The sequence below is a fragment of the Pongo abelii genome, chromosome X, assembly GCF_028885655.2.
Source record: "Pongo abelii isolate AG06213 chromosome X, NHGRI_mPonAbe1-v2.0_pri, whole genome shotgun sequence".
Lineage (NCBI taxonomy): Eukaryota > Metazoa > Chordata > Mammalia > Primates > Hominidae > Pongo > Pongo abelii.
Genome location: NC_072008.2, coordinates 125,528,129 through 125,548,770, shown reverse-complemented (window position 1 = coordinate 125,548,770; position 20,642 = coordinate 125,528,129). Strand labels below are relative to the sequence as shown.

General features: G+C 46.9%; 1 protein-coding gene, 1 long non-coding RNA gene and 1 other non-coding gene across 3 annotated transcripts in view; 2 read left to right on the top strand and 1 right to left on the bottom strand.

The window, feature by feature from the left end:
- LOC134760898 (uncharacterized) overlaps positions 1-3,044 on the bottom strand; it is a 34,793-nt gene extending 31,749 nt beyond the window's left edge. Inside the window, exon 1 of the long non-coding RNA XR_010138963.1 lies at positions 2,814-3,044. This is a non-coding gene — a long non-coding RNA (uncharacterized LOC134760898). The remainder of the gene's footprint in view (positions 1-2,813) is intronic.
- Positions 3,045-3,149: 105 nt separating this feature from the next.
- Positions 3,150-8,348, top strand: RPL39 (ribosomal protein L39). The gene is made up of 3 exons (XM_009235208.4): positions 3,150-3,259; positions 4,828-4,931; positions 8,121-8,348. Exons 1-3 carry the CDS (start codon positions 3,257-3,259, stop codon positions 8,167-8,169), a joined length of 156 nt encoding a protein of 51 aa, XP_009233483.1. The 5' UTR covers positions 3,150-3,256; the 3' UTR covers positions 8,170-8,348.
- Positions 7,388-7,519, top strand: LOC112131154 (small nucleolar RNA SNORA69). The gene has a single exon (XR_002913293.1). It is a non-coding gene; the product is annotated as a small nucleolar RNA SNORA69 (small nucleolar RNA).
- Positions 8,349-20,642: the final 12,294 nt, after the last annotated feature.

Sequence of the window (20,642 nt, the reverse complement as noted above, 5' to 3'; positions counted from 1 at the left end):
TTTGTTGTCTAACTCCCCACTATAATTAAACTCAATGAAGGCAGAGTTTTTTTTAGACTTGTATTTTGAAATAACAATAGATTCACAAGAAGTTGCAAAGAAAGGGACTGAGAGGCCCTGTGTACGTACCCTTTATCTAGTTTTCCCCAGTGTTAGCATCTTGCATAACTATAGTACAATATCACAACCAGGAAATTCACATTGGCACAGTCCACAGAGCTTATTCAGATTTCACCAGTTATACATACACCCACTGGGGCAGGGGTGGGCAGGGGGGAGTTGTATAGAATTGTTTTTTTTTGTTTGTTTTTTTGAGACAGAGTCTCACTCTGTCACCGAGGCTGGGGTGCAGTGTTGTGATCTCAGCTCACTGCAACCTCCACCTCCCGGGTTCAAGCAATTCTCCCTGTCTCAGCCTCCCGAGTAGCTTGGACTACAGGCATGCACCACCATGCCCAGCTAATTTTTTTTGTTTGTTTTGAGACAGAGTCTCGCTCTGTCACCCAGGCTGGAGTGCAGTGGCGCGATCTCGGCTCACTGCAGCCTCCACCTCCCGGGTTCAAGCCATTCTCCTGCCTCAGCCTCCTGAGTAGGTGGGATTACAGGCACACGCCACCACACTTGGCTAATTTTTGTATTTTTAGTAGGGACGGGGTTTCACCATGTTGGTCAGGCTGATCTCGAACTCCTGACCTCACGTGATCCGCCCGCCTCAGCCTCCCAAAGTGCTGGGATTACAGACGTGAGTCACCACACTTGGCAAATTCTATCACATGTGTAGCTTTGTGTAATTCCCACCACAAAAAAATCCAGAACCATACCATCGCCACAAAACTCCAAGAGGGCAGGGATTTTTGGTCAGATTTGTTTGCTCCTGTACCCCCAGCACGAAGACCCGAACCAGACAGAGTAGGTTCCCAAAATCTGTGTTGAAAAGGCAGTAGAGGGTAGTGGTGACAGCACAGACTCTGAAGCCTGGACTACATGAGTCTGAGTACCGGCTGTGCAACATAGTAGCTGTGTGACCTTGGGTATACAACTTAATCTGTCCCTGTTGGCTCTTCTGTAAAATGAGGATAATTAACCATACTTACCTTGTAGTGTTCTGGTGAGGATTCAAAAGGTCACTGGTAAAACATGGTAAGCTCACAGTAAGGCTTGAATTAATACATGCAGCTACATAGTAACTATCAAGCCCCATAAGTAGCAGCCACTGTTACTTTCATCCTTTTGCATTGCAACAGAACAGATAGTGCTAGGAGCCATAAGAAAGGTACAAATAAACTATTACAACAGTGTTGAAGGGGTGATGATTTCCAGCTAAAGGGAAGAGACAGCATTTGAATTCGGCCTTAGAAGGTGACTGGTGGTGTCACAAGCTAAATTATGTTCCCCCAAAATTCATGTGTTGAAGCCCTAATCCCCAGGACCTCAGAATGTGACTTTAGGCCGGGCACGGTAGCGCACTCCAGTAATCTCTGCACTTTGTGAGGTCGAGGCGGGCAGATCACTTGAGGTCAGGAGTTCGAGACCGGCTTAGCCAACATGGCGAAACTCCGTCTCTACTAAAAATACAAAAATTAGCTGGGCGTGGTAGTGCGTGCCTGTAGTCCCAGCTACTCGGGAGGCTGAGGCATGAGAATCACTTGAACCCGGGAGGCGGAGGTTGCAGTGAGCCAAGATTGTGCCATTGCACTCTAGCCTGGGCAATAAAGGGAGACTCAGTCTTGAAAAAAAAAAAAAAGAAATATGTGCTATAGTAATACATGGGCTTCTTAACATAGTTCTATTTGTGAACTTATAACTAATGTAATTTAAAGGACGTGAGTGTGTAAATAATATCTGGAGACATCTGCATCAACTGTAATGTAATATGAAGCCATCTATGATTTCTATTAGTGACCAAGTCACAACTACTGCTAATGCCACTGTGGTCTGTTGCCTACATTAGTAAATACAGAAAGCATTACATTTCATTAAATTTGGTGAAAATAAAGTTGTATTTTCCCATTCAAGTTCATGGGATCCTCTGAATTCTATACATGGACTCTTGTGGACTCCAGGTTAAAAACCCTTGCTGTAATCCGTTGGTGCAAAAATGCTTGAGGTGACTGCAAATATACATGGAGGTTTTTGCGTTTATTTATTTACTTTTTCTTTTTGAGATGGAGTTTTGCTCTTGTTGCCCAGGCTGGAGTGCAGTGGCTCAACCTCGGCTCACTGCAACCTCCGCCTCCCGGGTTCAAGAGATTCTCCTGTCTCAGCCTCCCGAGTAGCTGAGATTACAGGCGCCTGCCACCACGCCTGGTTAGTTTTTTTGTATTTTTAGTAGGGACGGGGTTTCAACATGTTGGCCAGGCTGGTCTCGAACTCCTGGCTTCAAGTAATCCGCCCGCCTAGGCCTCCCAAAGTGCTGGGATTACAAGCGTGAGCCACCACGCCCAGCTTATTTTTATGTTTATTTTATTTACTCATCAAAAAGGAAAGGTTTTTGCTTTTAAATGGGGAAAAGGATGAAAATGGGGAACACTAGCATCCGAAACGCATGTTATTAATTATTGTACATCTTGCCAAAGGCGGGCTACAATGTCAGGCTGGACTTCCTAGCAGCCAAGGAAGAGGTTCTGTCCCTAACTTTCTGAGTTGAAAACTTTGGCAACCTTTCGCCTAGTCGAAAACCCCTAGGCTTACATAAGCGTCCACGTGGTCCAACCCCCTCCAACTTCTCCTGCTTCCTCCGACACGACTGTCCCTTCCCATACCTCCCAGCCAGGCCGAAATGACTCGTAGCCCTCTGGGAAAATGGCACTTACTCTCCGCCTGCCCAGCTCCGACCCGGCGTTCCCAGTCCCCGGCGCCCGGAGGTGACGGACAATTCCCCTGCCCTTCCTTAGGGTTAGTCCCGCCCAATCGGCTCCTTAGGTTTTCGGAGGGGCTTCTACTTTGGCATTTATCACGGGCTGTCTGCCTCACTTACGAAGCAGGGTGCCCCTAACACACTGCCGGGCCCCTGGGGGAACCCACTTACGGAAGCGAAGCAAAGCTAACTGCATTTGGCAGGAATCAGCGCGCTTTCCCACGGCGCCACGGGAGCGCACCGGTAGGCAGAAAAGGCACTAGAACAGGCGGTCGATGCACAGCGTCACCTCCTAAGCTCCGCCCATCAGAAGCGCCTTCTAAGCTCGTTCTTCCGCCAGCTTCCCCCCTCTTTTCCTTTCTCCGCCATCGTGGTGTGTTCTTGACTCCGTTTGTCGCCATGGTAAGTCCATCGGCCCCCATCGGCCCCGGGGAGGCTTCCCAAAACCCGAGGCCGCTGCCACGAAATGCCTGGGCCGCGCGGAGCGTCGAGGGACGGGAGCCTTTTAAAGGCTTTTTCAAGAAAAGATCCAGTTCGGCCACTGTTTTTCGTGGCCTGGAGGGAAGCTAGTGAGCCAGCGAGGAACCTGGAGAGGGACGGCCTGCGCTGCGGCCGCGGATTCAAGGGGGCTCTTTCTTTGCCCGGCCGCTGCCGAGTCGGGAAGGGATTCCGGTTTCCCTTCGCTTATAGCGAATCTGGTTCTGGAGGCGGGGGGTGGGAGGTGGCAGCCACCCCCGAAATCGTGGCCTGACTGTGGGCTGCGCGTGGCATGCGCAACGTGGAGGGTAATCAGGAGGGTAATGTGGGCTACTGGTTTTCGAAAAGGATTTAGCTTGGTGTGGAGAAGCGAACCTCATTTTTAGATCCCAGGACTTTTGTTTAGAGGACGTTTATTCAGAGACTTGAGCGTCACCCCGTGGAAGCGCCTAGAACAAGGGGTGTTTTGTGAACCTGTGTGTCATTCTGGCCTTCTTAGTAAATGGCAGCAGCGAACCAGTCACTCTTTACTAGGAGATGTAAAATGTTGATTTCTAGATATGGAGGCGATAAGTACTGGTATTTTATTACTTGTCAAGTAATAGTTTATTACTTGACAAAATTTACAACTGCTACTGTGGATGGGGGGCGGGGTGTAATCTTTGCCTTCTTTGTATTGGCTCCCATTATTATGCAAGGGTATGTTCGTCCGGGTTGGCCAGGCATTAAACCTGCATCCGTGCCAATTTTGCAAGATTATTCTGTAGATTTGGGGGAGTATTGGGGTTGGCCTTAGATGAAAGCCAAAAGATGCAACTAGAAATTGAGACAGTCATCCTTGGAAAAGTGACATTTCATTTATTTTAAAACTTAAAAGTTTATTTTTTTAGCCAGTGACATTTAGCAGTAGGGATAGAGTTAGGATTAATACCGAAATGGTGAGTAGGTTAGATCTTCTGAATGTCAGGGATTTTCCCTAAGTCTTAATTACCCTCCCAATGACACTTGAAAAGTATGTACCCCTATTTTACAAAGTAGAGCACTGAGATTCGTTGACTTGCAAATGGTAGGTAGGTGGTTCTGTTTGACTCAAAGCTGTGTTCTTCCCAGGAAGCCAGATTACCTAGCCATTCCCAGTGTGGTCGTCTGAGTCCTTGGGGGATGGCAGGGTAAATTGAAAAGTAGCCTCTGGCTGTGGAGCAGAAAGGACCTGGGTTTGAATCCTGGTTCTGCACATTGATGCTCTGATTTTGTGCAAGTTTCTTAACCTCCTGTTCCACTTATTTTATTTGAACGATGGAAACTGTGGTATCTGCCCCCAGAGAAGTTGTGAGGGTCAGAGACTTGCTTGGCTTGATGGCTTAGCATTGAGAAGATTTTGGGGCTGGGGTATGTGTTAAGCACTCAAATGTTGGTTTGAAGGAGTTCTTGACTTTGAATCATTCGGGCAGGCTCTAATATCACTGTCTAAATTGATTGCATTTTCTTCCCAGTCTTCTCACAAGACTTTCAGGATTAAGCGATTCCTGGCCAAGAAACAAAAGCAAAATCGTCCCATTCCCCAGTGGATTCGGATGAAAACTGGAAATAAAATCAGGTAAGACCTCCATCATACTGCTTGTATTTTGCTAAATGTAAGAACCACTGTGCCTGGCCAGGGTTACTTTTTGAGTATAAATACATGATTAAAATTATATGCGATCCAATCCACGCTCTGACAGCATTCTCAAATTCCTTTTTAAAAACTTACTTCCTTTGTTTCTGCACTGCATCCAGCCCACATCTGAGCTTATGGGCAGATATTTCTCCAATCAATACTTGTTAATTTCCTGGTCATCTTCAGTCTGAGCTAGGTCATAAGGTGGAAGGCTGTCTTATACACATCCTGGTGGGGAAGACCCAGTCAGTGTTTTTAGGCTTTTTGTTTTTGTTTTTGTTTGTTTTTTGTTTTTTGTTTTTTTGGTTTTTTTTGAGATGGAGTCTCGCTCTGTTGCCCAGGCTGGAGTGCAGTGGCACAATCTCGGCTCACTGCAACCTCTGCCTCCCAGGTTCAAGTGATTCTTATGCCTCAGCCTTCAGAGTAGCTGGGACTACAGGCGTGCATCACCACGCCCAGCTAAGTTTTATATTTTTAGTAGAGATAGGATTTCACTACATTGGCCAGGCTGGTCTCAAACTCCTGAGCTCAAGTGATCTGCCCCTTTTGGGCTTCCCAAAGTGCCGGGATTACAGGCGTAAGCCATCGTGCCCGGCCTTTGTTTTTGTTTTTTGAGACAGGATCTTGTTCTGTTTTACATGCTGCGCTGACACTATCTCCCTGCAGCCTCTCCCTACCTACCAGGCTCAAGTGACCCTCCCACCTCATCTCTCTGAGTAGCTGGGACTACAGGCACACGCCACCACACCTGGCTAATTTTTAAATTTTTTGTAGAGATGGGAGTCTCTCTGTGTTGCCCAGGCTGGTCTTGAACTCCTGAGCTCAAGCAATCCTCCTGTCTCACCCTACCGAAGTGCAGAGATTACAGGCGTGAGCCATCACACCTAGCCCAGTCTTTTAGATGTTTCTCTTTTCTAAAAAGAGACTAGAAAAGATTGGAAAACTGTCCTCTACTGCAGAAGTAGTTGATCTCAAAGGAAAAACATTACTAGAATTGCTATGAAGGACCTCCAAGGTCATCTAGACTAACTCCAGGGAAAGCTAGGCCTGAAACTCAGTCTCCTGCATGGCTTTTTCAGCCCATCGCTCTTTGGACCTGATGGGCCTTGAGACAGGTTTTGAAGGGAGGAAAAATAAGCATCAAGAATTAGCGAGAGTTGCCCAAGGTTCAGCAGTCGCTCTCTCACCCAGGCTGAGTGCAGTGGTGCAACCCTCCCACCTCAGCCTCCTCCTGAGTAGCTGGGACTACAGGCGTTCACCACCGTGCCTGGCTAATTTGTGTACCTGTTGCAGAGATGGGGTTTCGCCATGTTGCCCAGGCTAGTCAAAGCACTTTCTCTTTTTTTCTTTTGAGACGGAGTTTTGCTCTCATTGCCTAGGCTGGAGTGCAATGGTGTGATCTTGGCTCACGGCAACCTCTGCCTCCCGAGTTCAAGCGATTCTCCTGCCTCAGCCTCCCAAGTAGCTGGGATTACAGGTGCCTGCCACCACACCCGGCTAATTTTTGTATTTTTAGTAGAGACGGGGTTTCACCATCTTGGCCAGGCTGGTCTTGAACTCCTGACCTCGTGATCCACCCGCCTCAGCCTCCCAATATGCTGGGATTACAGGCATGAGCCACCGTGCCCAGCCAGAACTTGATTCGACTTGTATGGCAAAGCTAGTGGGATTGGTTTGCTAAGAAGACTTAAAAGTGTGGCTTCTTAGGGCTAAAGTTGAGGGCCTATTTCCTTGGTTCATTTAGCTAGTTAGATGTGAAAATTGCCACCCATTGTAATGTTATGGGCTAGTTAATTGCTTACCATTTGTTCACTGGATACTAGACACTGTCCTTCATTATTTGATACATCTACTTGAACATGGGTTTCTCTGTGTCCTGCCTGATGGTGGGACCTGCTTATGAAGAAAGAAGAGTGAAAGAAGTATATATAAACCAGGCACAGTGCTTCATACCTATAATCCCAGCACTTTGGGAGCAGGCGGATTGCTTGAGGCCAGGAATTTGAGACCAGCCTGGGCAACATAGGGAGACCACCCCCATCCGTCTCTACCAAAAAAATTAATTAGCTGGACTTGGTGGCACGTGCTTGTAGTCCTAACTATTTAGCAGGTGAAGTGGGAGGATCACTTGAGCCCAGGAGTTCACAGGCTGCAGTGAGCTGTGATCCGGCCACTGCATTGTAGCCTGGGCAACAGTGTGACCCTGTCGCAAAAAAAGAAAAATGTATGTAAAACTCAATGCCTAGTTCAATAAATAACCTGCTATTAAACTCTGTGGTCTCCCAGAATTGGGAAGGTATTTTGTACATAAGATTATATACCCTTGACCCAGATAATTGACCCAATGGAATGATTTTCATTGTCTTAGCTATCTTCCAGTGTTAAAAATGTTTTTGAAAGCAGGTTGCAATTACAGTGCTTCATTTTGTGGAAGTACTGCCATTATCCTGCTGAAAGAAAAGCCGTGTTAATTATTTTTGATTTTGCCTTTGTGAGGGTAAAATCATGACAGATTGACATGGACAGTTCTGGGATTGCTGTTTCCCTGCACTAGACGTGAATGGAGGAGTTGATCAATTGTAAAGATCATGCGAGGCCAGGTGCAGTGGCTCATGCCTGTAATCTCAACTCTTTGGGAGGACGAGGCGGGTGGATCTCGAAGTCAGGAGTTTGAGACCAGCCTGGCCAACATGGTGAAACCCCGCCTCTACTAAAAATACAAAAAGTAGCTGGGTGGTGTTGGGGGGAGCGGGCGACTGTCTCAAAAGAAATATCATGCGGGAGCTTTTATATGTTTGTGACCCATTATGAGGGGGTTCGGAGTATGTCTGTGTACCTCCAGGTCCATTGAATCAAAAGTGGGTGCAAGTACACTTGGAGAGAGTGGGCTTCGCCACTACTCTGATCCCAGTTAAGATCCTAGCCTTGAAATTATTTTGAGAGGATAAAACTTGACTTGGCTAGTTTTTAAACACATAGAGAATCATTTTTTTTACTCTCCAGAAAGAACTCCAAACTTGTTAAAGGAGAGAAAAGCAGTATTTTGTGGTACCTAAAAGGTTATGTGAATGGGAACAGCTGCATTGCTGTCGGACTGCCTTTGTAACTTGACATTTTTTTTCTGTGTAGGTACAACTCCAAAAGGAGACATTGGAGAAGAACCAAGCTGGGTCTGTAAGGAATTGCACATGAGATGGCACACATATTTATGCTGTCTGAAGGTCACGATCATGTTACCATATCAAGCTGAAAATGTCACCACTATCTGGAGATTTCGACGTGTTTCCTCTCTGAATCTCTTATGAACACGTTGGTTGGCTGGGTTCAGTAATAAATATGTGAGGCCTTTCGTTTTAATTGCTGTTGTATTGTGGTTTGTCAAGTACTGAATTCTCCCTTCCCTGCCAAACCTAATAACAACACTATCCAGTAGAACTTTCTGCAATGATAGAAATGTTCTCTGGCTACCATGTGCTTGAAGTGTGTTTAGTGTAAAGGACTGATTCTGTAAATTTTATTTTATTTTATTTTTTATGTATTTATTTATTTTGAGATGGAGTCTGGCTCTGTTGCCCAGGCTGGAGTGCAGTGGTGCGATCTTGGCTCACTGCAACCTCCGCCTCCCAGGTTCAAGCAATTCTCTTGCCTCAGCCTCCTGAGTAGCTGGGATTACAGGCGCCCCCCACCACACCCAGCTAATTTTTGTATTTTTAGTAGAGACAGGGTTTCATCATGTTGGCCAGGCTGGTCTCAAACTCCTGACCTTGAGATCCACCCACCTCGGCCTCCCCAAAGTGTTGGGATTACAGACATGAGCCACCACGCCCAGCCTCACATGATTTTTACAATCAATCAACTCCCCCATTCACGTCTAGTGCAGGGAAACAGCAGTCCCAGAATTTTATTTTTAGTAGAGACGGGGTTTCACCATGTTGGCCAGGCCGGTCTGGACCTCCTGACCTTAGGTGATACACCGCCTCAGCCTCCCAAAGTGCTGGGATTACAGGCCTGAGCCACCGCGTCCAGCCATCTGCTGCCTGTTTTTGTACAGTCTGTGAACTATATGGTTCCTACATTTTTAAATAGTTGAGAGAATATTTTATGCCATCTGAAAATTGAAATACAAATTTCTGTCCATATAAAATGTTCTTGTTTCACAGCCATATGCATAACTTACGTATTATGTATATAAATGCACCCTTGTGCACAGAGATAATGTGGGCTGCAAAGCCTAAAATATTTACTACTTTGCTCTATGGAAAAAGATTGCCAACCCCTGTTCCTGGATTCAAGAGAGTTCACTTGTTTAAAAAAAATCTAGGTTAATTGTTGACATTGTAACAGGTAATGCCATTGCCTGACTTACTGAAGAGCTACAGCTGAGTGAATGTGCACGGTGGAAATCTTGTGGATTTGAGCTTTTACCGGGTTAGTGCAGCTTCTTCGGTACCCCTTGCAGTTTCCCTGGCTGACGAATCACCAGGGAATTATGTTTAACATCTCAAAGAACCAGTAGCAACTTCATATTTAGAGAGATGCGTTAACAAATTATTGGCCACCTTTGTGTCAGGCACTGTTCTAGGTACTTGGGATTCATTGATAGATAGACAAATTATGTGGCATGTTAAGTGGTAACAACGAATAGGCCAATATACAAGCCTTAGAAGATATTTTCTGTAGAAAACATGAGAGGGAACAAAGCTCCCCCAAATACCAGTGGAATTAGGATTGAAACTGTGGCAACAAGGGAAAGAACAGGGTTTGGCTGTAACTCCCTGTCCAGTCGATAGGGGGCCTGTGCTGCCTGGACATAGCTGAGAAGGCAGGTGGCAGGAGATGTGGGCTGCTGCATAAAGTGTGCAAGTGGTAATAGTGGGATTGCACAGCAAAGGGGTCCCTGCCTTACAACCACACTAGGAGGTTCAGATGAAAGCAGTTCCGGCCGGGCACGGTGGCTCACACCTGTGATCCCAGCACTTTGGGAGGCCGAGGCAGCTGGATCACCTGAGGTCAGGAGTTCAAGACCAGCCTCGCCAACGTGGTAAAGCCTCGTCTCTACTAAAAGTACAAAAATTAGCCGGGCATGGTGGCGCGCGCCTGCAGTCCCAGCTACTCAGGAGGCTGAGGCAGGAGAATTGCTCCGACCCAGGAGGCAGAGGTTGCAGTGAGCTGAGATCGCCCCACTGCACTCTAGCCTGGGCAACGACAAGACTCTTGTCTCAAAAAAAAAAAAAAAAAAAAGCAATTCCTAAGAGCATGGCGCTCACCAGAAGTGTGAAGAGTGAGCTCCAGAATACCAAGGAACTTAGGAGCTTTAAAGGGATCTTTGGAACCTGTCTCCTGAACCCCTAGACTGCAAATATTTTTTTTCTTTTTTCTTTTTCTTTTCTTTTTTTTTTTTTTTTTTTTTTTTGAGACGGAGTCTCGCTCTGTTGCCCAGGGCTCGCTGCTACCTCTGCCTCCCAGGTTCAGGCAATTCTCCTGCTTCAGCCTCCCAGTAGTTGGGATTACAGGCGCCTACCACCATGCCCTGCTAATTTTTGTATTTTTTTTTTTTAGTAGAGATGGGGTTTCACCATGTTGGTCAGGCTGGTCTCGAACTCCTGACCTCAGATAATCCACCCACCTTGGCCTCCCAAAGTGCTGGGATTACAAGTGTGAGCCACTGTCCCCGGCCTGACTGCAAATATTTTTTCTTACTGCATCAGTGATGCCTTCATATTCAAAGAAAGCTGCCACTGTGAACAGCAGTTGGTAAACATTAACATACTTAAAAATGTTACTCAAGGCTGAGTGCAGTGGCTCGCCTGTAATCCCAGCACTTTGAGGGGCCTAGGCAGGTGGATCGCTTGAGCCCAGGTGTTTGAGACCAGCCTGCACAATATGGCAAAACAAAAAATTGGCCAGGGTGGAGTGCACCTGTAGTCCTAGCTACCTGGGAGGCTGAAGTGGGAGGATCACCTGAGCCTGGAAGGTCGAGGCTACAGTGAGCCGTGATCACACCACTGCACTCCAGCCTGGGTGACAGAGTGAGACCCTGTCTCAAAAAATGATACTCAAGTCCAAAGGAGAGGGACTTGATAAAATTAACTGACAGTCACAAGACGGGGACATTTCTAACCATTTCAGAGCATTAGAAAGCAGTCTTCTGCTTCAGATTAGGTTGGATGTTTGCTAACAGAGCCCAAGGAGGTTAAGTGACAAGGCCAAGATCTAATTAATGGCATAGCCAGCTTTCTCTACAGACCTCGAATAGTTGGGATTACAGGCGCCCAAGCATTGCACCTGTAATCCCAACTACTCGGAAGGTAGGATTAGGATTTGGAGAAAGGGAAAATGACATGGACACAGGGTTAGCCGTGTGTGAGGGGTTTATTTGGAGCCTGGGAGTTGAAAGCTGTGGGGTCTGGATCCAGTGGCCCCTCGCTATCTTGTACAATTGCCAGTACCTGTTCCCCCATCTATGAAGGGAGTTGGGTTAGATCAGTGCATCTTGAAGGAAGGAATGGGAACTTGCGATGTATTTTAAGATTTTAAAAAGGTACTGAAATAGTAAAGAAGGGAAGCATTAGATGACAGGTTTGGAAAGACAGGAAGTCACGCTTGTGGTGACACTGCCCATCCCTTGACCTACTGAGAGGCAGGCAGCAGACTGGTGGTTGAGTTTGCTGCTGTCTGTGTATCACCAGACTATAGTCCGGATTCATTAAACCCTGCTCCCGGGCCGGGCATGGTGGCTCATGCCTGTAATCCCAGCAGTTTGGGAGGCCGAGGCAGGTGGATCATTTGAGGTCAGGAGTTCGAGACCAGCCTGACCAACATGGTGAAACCCTGTCTCTACTAAAAATACAAAAATTAGCCGGGCATGGTGGCACATGCCTGTGGTCCCAGCTACTTGGGAGGCTGAAGCAGGAGAATCGCATGATCCCGAGAGATGGAGGCTGCAGTGAGCCGAGATCGTGCCATTGCGCTCCAGCCTGGGCCACAGAGTAAGACCCCATCTCAAAACTAAACAAAACAAAACCCTGCTGTCCACCAGTCACCAGTTGTAAGCCCTCAGCATCCTCATCTGCAAAATGGGGCCTCCCTCAGAAGGTTGTGAGGATGAAATTTAATAATGCACCAAAGCACTTGGTTCAGTTGCCTGACTAGGAAAAGGAGATGAGGTAGGGAGTGAGCAGGAAGAACGTTTTGGTGTCAGTCCCCAGCACAGATGCACCATATGTTGGCACAGGGAGAGGGAGGTTGTGATGGGAGGCTGAGATAAAGTCAGGCCGAGCTGCCATAGAGTTGGTGCTCAACATAAGCTGCTAGATTGATGCCAGTTCTCTTCCAACTCCAGGGTTTTAATTTGGAGGGACAGAGTAACCCGTCAAGGCCTTGCAGGCAAGCCTAGGGTTGCATCCCAGCTTCATCACTGAACCAACTGTGAGACCTTGCTCTCTTAGAAGACTTATATCCAGAGTCATACCTGACTACCTCACGTTTGTAAGGATTGAATGATGTCTGTAAAGGATTAGTTCCAGGAGTGTATTTTCAAGGTAACTTCAGTCTATGCTCCCAGGTAAAAAGGTTTTGTTTTTGTTTTTGTTTTTGTTTTTTGGGACGGAGTCTCGCTCTGTTGCCAGGCTGCAGTGCAGTGGCGCGATGTCGGCTCACTGCAATCTCCGCCTCCCGGGTTCGAGTGGTTCCTCTGCCTCAGCCTCCCGAGTAGCTGAGACTACAGGCACGCACCACCACACTTGGCTAATTTTTTTGTATTTTAGTAGAGACGGGGTTTCACCATGTTGGCCAGGATGGTCTTGGACTCCTAACCTCGCGATCTGCCCATCTCAGCCTCCCAAAGTGCTGAGATTACAGGCGTGAGCCACTGTGCAGAGCCTTGTTTGTGTTTTTTTTTTTTTTTTGAGACAGAGTTTTGCTCTTGTTGCCCAGGCTGCAGTGCAATGGCGCAATCTCGGCTTACTGCAACCTCCACCTCCCGGATTCAAGCGATTCTCCTGCCTCAGCCTCCCAAGTAGCTGGGATTACAGACCTGCACTACCATGCCCAGCTAATTGTATTTTTGGTAGAGACAGGGTTTCACTATGTTGGCCAGGCTGGCCTAGAACTCCTGACCTCAGGTGATCCACCCGCCTCGGCCTCCCAAAGTGCTGGAATTACAGGCGTGAGCCACCATGCCTGGCCGTAAAAAGTTTTTAAAAAGAGAAAAGGATCAATTCCACTAGATATTCTTCCATTTTACAAGTAAGAAAAAGGTAAGCTGGACGCGGTGGCTCACGCCTGTAATCCCAGCACTTTGGGTGGCCAAGGCGGGTGGATTGCTTGAGCTCAAAAGTTCAAGACCAGCCTGGGCAACATGGTGAAACCCCGTCTCTACCTCAAATACATAAACTTAGCTTGGCGTGACGGTGCACACCTGTGGTCCCAGCTACTTGGGGGGCTGAGGAGGGGAGGATCACTTGAACCCATGAGGTAGAGGTTGCAGTGAGCCCAGCTTGCACCACTGCACTCCAGCCTGGATGACAGAGTGAGACCCTGTCTCAAAAACAAAACGAAACAAAACAAAACAAAGAAAGTACCACCTCCCATTCCCTTGTCCTGGAATGTTCTCCCTCTTCATTTGGTTAACATCCATTCATCCTTCAGGTCTCAACCTGCTTGTCACTTCCACAGGGAGACCTTCCCTGACTTCCCCCTCTCTTCTTCCAGTCCAGTTAGGTTCTTCTGCTTACTACCTCTTAAATTACCCTGTAGTTTTCCTTCACAACTGTAACTATAAGGTTACATATGTGGTCAATTAATTGATGTCTGCCTCCTTTGCTAGATTGTGAGCTCCACAAGGATAGATCCAGAAGGGTATGTCTTGCTCGCTGCACTTTGCTTTCAACAAACGCAGCTGGCATGAAGGAGGTTCAATAAATGCGTTTGTTGGCTGGGCGCAGTGGCTTATGTCTGTAATCCCAACACTTTGGGAGGCCAAGGCAGGCAGATCACGAGGTCAAGAGATCAAGACCAACCTGGCCAACATGGCGAAACCCTGTCTCTACTAAAAATACAAAAAAAATTAGCTGGACGTGGTGGTGTGCGCCTGTAATCCCAGCTGCTCGGGAGGCTGAGGCAGGAGAATCACTTGAACCAGGGAGTCGGAGGTTGCAGTGAGCCGAGATTGCACCACTGGACTCCAGCCTGGGCAGCAGAGCGCGACTCTGTCTCAAAAAAAAAAAAAAAATGCATTTGTTGAATGACCAAATGAGAGTGAATGAATGAATGAATGAACGAATGAAAGAATGAATAGAGGGGAAGATGGACTTGCAAGTGAGCAACATCAGTATAAAATGTGTGCTTTGGGCATGGTGGCTTACACCTGTGATTCCAGCACTTTGAGAGGCTGAGGTGGGAGGATCGCTTGAGCCCAGGAGTTGGAGACCAGCCTGGGCAACACAGTGAGACCCCATCTCTAAAAAAATAAGTTATCCAAGTGTGGTGGTGCACAACTGTGACCCCAGCTACTCTGGAGGCTGAAGTGAGAGAATTGCTTGAGCCTGGGAGATCGAGGCTGCACTGAGCCATTTTTGTGCCACTGCACTCCAGCCTGGGTGACAGAGTGAGACCCTGTTTCAGAAAAGACCTCACTGGGGTTCACAAGAAAGGAGACAAGGGGTGCACATGTGTGTGTGTGTGCATGCACAGTGGGTAGGTACCTGGAGTTTAAGGCACTAGGGAAAGGATATAGAGAATCAGGTGGGGCAGATCATGAAAGCTCAGGTATCCTGGGAGTTGGGAGTGATTCTGTTCTTCGGGGCTTCAGACTAGGAAGCTAGTCGTTGCCTCTCTTCCTCCTCCTCCACACTGCTGAGCCAGCCCCGGCACTTGAAATATGATCACTGACAAAGCCACTTGGGGCTGCAGGTCCAAAGCTGCTGATAGGGACATGGCAGAAGCACCAAGCCAGGACTTGGCTCTCAGCCCTGACTCTAAACAAAAATGTGTTCTTCTGATCAATTTGAATAACTCAGATTCCAGCAGAACTGATAATATAGATAGTTTTGAGATGTTTCATAAAGATGAAAATAGATACATATAATAGTAGCAGTGAGGGAAATGATAGTAAAACGCCAAAAAAGCAAACACCAGCAGCATAAGCCAGACCAGAGCCATTTTCTGGAGGAAGGAAAGAAAAAGAGAAAGTTTAAAAGTTAATCCTCCCGCTGGGCACAGTGGCTAATGCCAGTAATCCCAGCACTTTGGGAGACCAAGGCGGGTGGATCACGAGGTCAGGAGTTCAAGACCAGCCTGGCCAACATAGTGAAACCCCGTCTCTACTAAAAATACAAAAAATATTAGCCAGGCGTGGTGGCGGGCACCTATAGGCCCAGCTACTTGAGATGCTGAGGCAGGAGAATCACTTGAACCCAGAAAGCAGAGGTCGCAGTGAGCCGAGATTGTGCCACCGCACTCCAGCCTGGGTGACAGAGTTAAACTCCGTTAAAAAAAAAAAAATGTTAATCCCCCACCACACCTCCCCCAACTCCCATTATTATCAATATTGGAATTATAGACTATTTTCTTTTTTTTTTTTTTTGAGACAGAGTCTTGCTGTGTCACCCAGGTTGGAGTGCAGTGGCACAATCTCAGTTCACTGCGACCTCCGCCTCCCAGATTCAAGCGATTCTCCTGCCTCAGCTTCCCAAGTAACTGGGATTACAGGCTGGCACCACCACACTCGGCCAATTTTTGTATTTGTAATAGAGACGGGGTTTCGCCATGTTGGCCAAGCTGGTCTCGAACTCCTGACCTCAGGTGATTCACCCCACCTCAGCCTCCCAAAGTGCTAGAATTACAGGCATGAGCCACCGTGCCCGGCCGCCTGGCTATATTTTTAATGTTTTTGAAATACAACATTCATAAAGAAGAGTGCATTTTTTTTTTTGACAGAGTCTTGCTCTGTCACCCAGGCTGGAGTGCAGTGGCACGATCTCGGCTCACCGCAGCCTCTGCCTCCCAGGTTCAAGCGATTCTCCTGCCTCAGCCGCCCGAGTAGCTGGGATTACAGGCACCCACCACCACGCCTGGCTAATTTTTGTATTTTTAGTAGAGACGGGGTTTCACCATGTTGGCCAGGCTGATCTCAAACTCCTGACCTCAGGTTATCCAACTGCCTTGGCCTCCCAAAGTGCTGAGATTACAGGCATGAGCCACCGCGCCCGGCAGAAGAGAGCACTTACACGCGTAGATAGCTTGATGAATTTTCACAGGGTGAATCCATTCGTGTCACCAGCACCCAAATCAAGAAACAAAACATGATCAGCATCCTAGATGCTCCTCCTTGAGCTCCCTTTAGTCACTGTCACCCCCCAAGTGTAACCACTGTCCTAGCATCTAACAGCATACATTAGTTTTGCCTGTTTTTGTGTTATTTATGAATGGAATAATGAACTTTGCACTTTTATGTCTTGCTTCTTTTGCTCACTATCACATAAGATTGATCCATATTGTTGCATGCAATTGTAGATAATTCTGTATCATGTTCCAGTGTGTGAATACCCCCTGATTTATTTCCCCACTTTCCTGTTGACAGGCATTTGGACAATTTCCAGTTTGGGGCCTTTATGAATAGTACTGCTATGAACATTTGTGTACATATCTTTTGTCCAATGTGTGTACACGTTTCATTGCAGGTGATTTGGTTTTCATTTTATGCTTCTCAGGATATATAAACATAACGAAAATGTATCTCATAGTGAGATGAAAGGTAATTAAAATGTCCACAATGAGCATGTATTTACAATCAGATGAGATTAGGCAAATTCAGGGTGGCATGGCCACAGACTGTACTTATAATCAGAAAAAGATTTTTTTAAGAACAGGAAAATCAGTGGGAGTTGAACAATGAGAACACATGGACACAGGGAGGGGAACATCACACACTGGGGCCTGTCGGGGGGTGGGGGGGCAAGGGCAGGGATAGCATTAGGAGAAATACCTAATGTAGATGATGGGTTGATGGGTGCAGCAAACCACCATGGCACATGTATACCTATGTAACAAACCTGCACGTTCTGCACATGTACCCCAGAACTTAAAGTATAATAATAAAAAAGAACAGGAAAATTAAACTTAACTTTCAGGGTTAGAGCACAGCCATTCACAACTGTCTTTTTCTTTTTTTGAGATAGATCTTGCTCTGTCACCCAGGCTGAAGTGACGTGGCGAGATTTCAGTTCACTGCAGCCTTGACCTCCTGGGCTCAAGCGATCCTCCCACCTCAGCCTCCCAAGTATCTGGGACCACAGGTGCATGCTGCCACGCCCAGCTAATTTTTGTATTTTTAGTAGAGACAGAGTTTCACCATGTTGGCCAGACTGGTCTCAAACTCCTGGCCTCAAATGATCTACCCACCTCAGCCTCCCAAAGTGCTGGGATTACAGGCGTGAGCCATTGTGCCCAGCCATCTTTTTTTTTTTTAAAAAAAAGAGGGTAATTGAACACAAACCTTCAAAGATGTCTCATGAAATCCAAGGGCAGGAGGCAGCCAGGCTTCCAGAAGAACCAGAACCAGGGCCTTGAAAGCCACTGAGAAGTCAGGCAGGCTGCTCTCACTCTCTGGGCCTCAGTCTTCTACTCAGCTTCTTTCTGTGTGTCTGTCTCACTCTTGTTCTTGGCAGACCTGCCTCCTCTGCTTCTCTGAACACAAGGCAAAAAATGGCCTCCTCTCTGTCCTCAGGTCAGGCCACCAGTGGAAATGGATGGGAATCGCTGAATCCCAACAGCAAGATCATGAGAGGGAGAGGCCAGTGGCTCAACTTGGGTCATGAGTCCAGTCAAGAGTCAGTAACTATGGACCAGGCGCGGTGGCTCACACCTGTAATCCCAGCACTTTGGGAGGCCGAGACGGGTGGATCACCTGAGGTCAGGAGTTCAAGACCAGCCCGGCCAACAAGGTGAAACCCAGTCTCTACTAAAAATACAAAAATTAGCCAGGCATGGTGGTGTGCGCCTGTAGTCCCAGCTATTGGGGAGGCTGAGGTGGGAGAATCGCTTGAACCCAGGAGGTGGAGGTTGCAGTGAGCCAAGATCGTGCAGCTGCACTCCAGCCTGGGCAACAAAGGGAGACTCCATCTCAACAAAAAAAGAGTCAATAACTATGGCTGAGAGGACAGGGTTATGCATAGGCTTGACTGCCCTGTGGGTGGGCTGGTGCCCAGAGAAAGCAGTATGGGCTTAGCAGATATCCCCAAGAGCATCTACTCCAAGGGAACTCTGAACGAGAGACCTGTCTGTGTACTAGTCCTGGTGGCGTTGCCTCAAGTAATCCCTTACCTCTCTAGGATTTTGTCTTCATCTGTTTGCTCCTGTTCTCTTGGTGCTTCCTACAGTCCTTTATGTTGATTTTTGTTTAAGTTTGCTTTTCTGTGGGTAAATTTTCAGGGGCTCCCAAGGATACTAAGACCTGGGAAAGATGTCATATCAAACAAACAAAGGATAATTTCGAAAGAAATTCGACAAGCTTATGAATTGTGGGATTTGAAAAAAGACATACCCTTTTGACTCAAGACCAAATTCTTGGGTTTGGGCTGCAGGCCAGTTAGCAGTCCAAGCTGGAATAAAACATTACCTCTCTCCGGAAACTCGGGATAAGATGTTACCTCTTTCTGGAGACTCAGGATGACTCCCACTTTCTTATCTGAAGCCGCTAGTTTCAGAGGAAGTCTTTGTAACTGCCTTATGCGTTACGGCCTGGCACCTGTCTCTGAGTGTTCTCTGAGATACATATTCCAAACAGCACAGGGTAGAGGCAACTTTTTCTATTGTTAATAATTCATTACCACAGTTATGATTTAAAATATTTAAAAATAGGCCAAGCGCGGTGGCTCACGCCTGTAATCCCAGCACTTTGGGAAGCTGAGGCGGGCAGATCACAAGGTCAAGAGATCGAGACTATTCTGGCCAACATGGCAAAACCCTGTCTCTACTAAAAATACAAAAATTAGCCGGGCATGGTGGCACACACCTGTAGTCCCAGCTACTCGGGAGGCTGAGGCAGGAGAATTGCTTGAATCCGGGAGGCAGAGGTTGCAGTGAGCTGAGGTCCGTGCCACTGCACTCCAGCCTGCCAACAGAGCAAGACTCCGTCTCAAAATAAATAAATAAATTAAATTAAATTAAATTAAATATTTAAAAATAAAGTAACCATAGGAAAACTGGGTGCAGGCTATACAGGAACTCTCTAATATTCTTGCAACTTTTCTGTAAATCTAAAACTATTCTAAAATATAACTTTATGACTTTATTTTAAAATAAAATAAGGGCAGGTAGAGGGACTTACACATGTAATTCCAGCACTTTGGAAGACCGAGGCAGGAGGATCACTTGAGCCCACCAGGAGCTTGAGACCAGCCTGGGAAACATAGTGAGACCCCATCTCTACAAAAAAAATCCTTTTAATGAGCCAGGTGTGGTGTCACACACCTGTAGTCCTTCTACTTGGGAGGCTGAGGTGGGAGGATCGCCTGAGCCCAGGAGTTTGAAGCTGCAATGAGCTAGGTTTGTGCCACTGCACTCCAGCCTGGGTGACAGAGTGAGACCCTGTCTCAAAATAAATGAAATGAATATTCATTTATGAAAATAACCAGGCAAACACCTACACCTGAAGTGAAATTGATGAAATATGCATTTTAAAGTGTGGCACTCAAGAAGGCATGCTGATGGTAGAGTGAGTTCCTGGTTTATTTACAAATCACCAAAAGTGGATGAACTCCACTGATGATGTCTGCATCATAAACACTTACCTTAAGTTGTGTCTACATAGGTCAATTCCGCATAGATTGATAGAGAAAATGTCCTATTCATAGGATGTCTTGTCTTAGCAAAACACTTCGTGTAGGTGCTTTGGTTAACTGCATGGGGACAGCAGAGTGACATGGAACGCTCACAAAGCTATGGAGCTGGCCGGGCCTGAGTTCACATCAAATACATACCTCTCACTTAGTAGTTGTGCGACTTTATTTTCATTTATTTATTTATTTATTTTGAGACGGAGTTTCACTCTTATTGGCCAGGCTGGAGTGCAATGGCGCGATCTCAGCTCACCCCGCAACCTCCGCCTCCCGGGTTCAAGCGATTCTCCTGCCTCAGCCTCATGAATAGCTGGGATTACAGGCATGCGCCACCACACCTGGCTAATTTTGTATTTTTAGTAGAGATGGGGTTTCTCCATGTTGGTCAGGCTGGTCTCAAACTCCCAACCTCTGGTGATCCGCCTGCCTCGGCCTCCCAAAGCGTTGGGATTACAGGTGTGAGCCACTGCGCCCAGCCTAGGCGACTTTAGAGGAGTTACTTAACCTCCCTGAGCATGAGTAAAATGGGGTAAATATTGTGCCATAACTTGCTTTGGCAATTAAATGAGATGGTGTGTTAAAATTGCCTGGCCTACTGTATAATAGCAATCTTTAAGAGTGTCTGGTATAGGCCCAGCACAGTGGCTGATGCCTGTAATCCCAGCACCTCGGGAGGCCAAGATGAGAGAATCGCTTGAGCCCAGGAGTTCGAGACCAGCCTGGGCAACACAGCGAGACCCCCAATCTGTATTTAAAAAATATATATATATAAAATAGAAAAAAAAAGAGTTTCTGATATAAACCTAAAACT

Bases quoted from the DNA above. Each gene is read 5' to 3' on its own strand.
- RPL39 (XM_009235208.4), top strand. The intron at 4,932-8,120 runs GTAAGACCTCCA...TTTTCTGTGTAG, and splicing joins AAAACTGGAAATAAAATCAG to GTACAACTCCAAAAGGAGAC.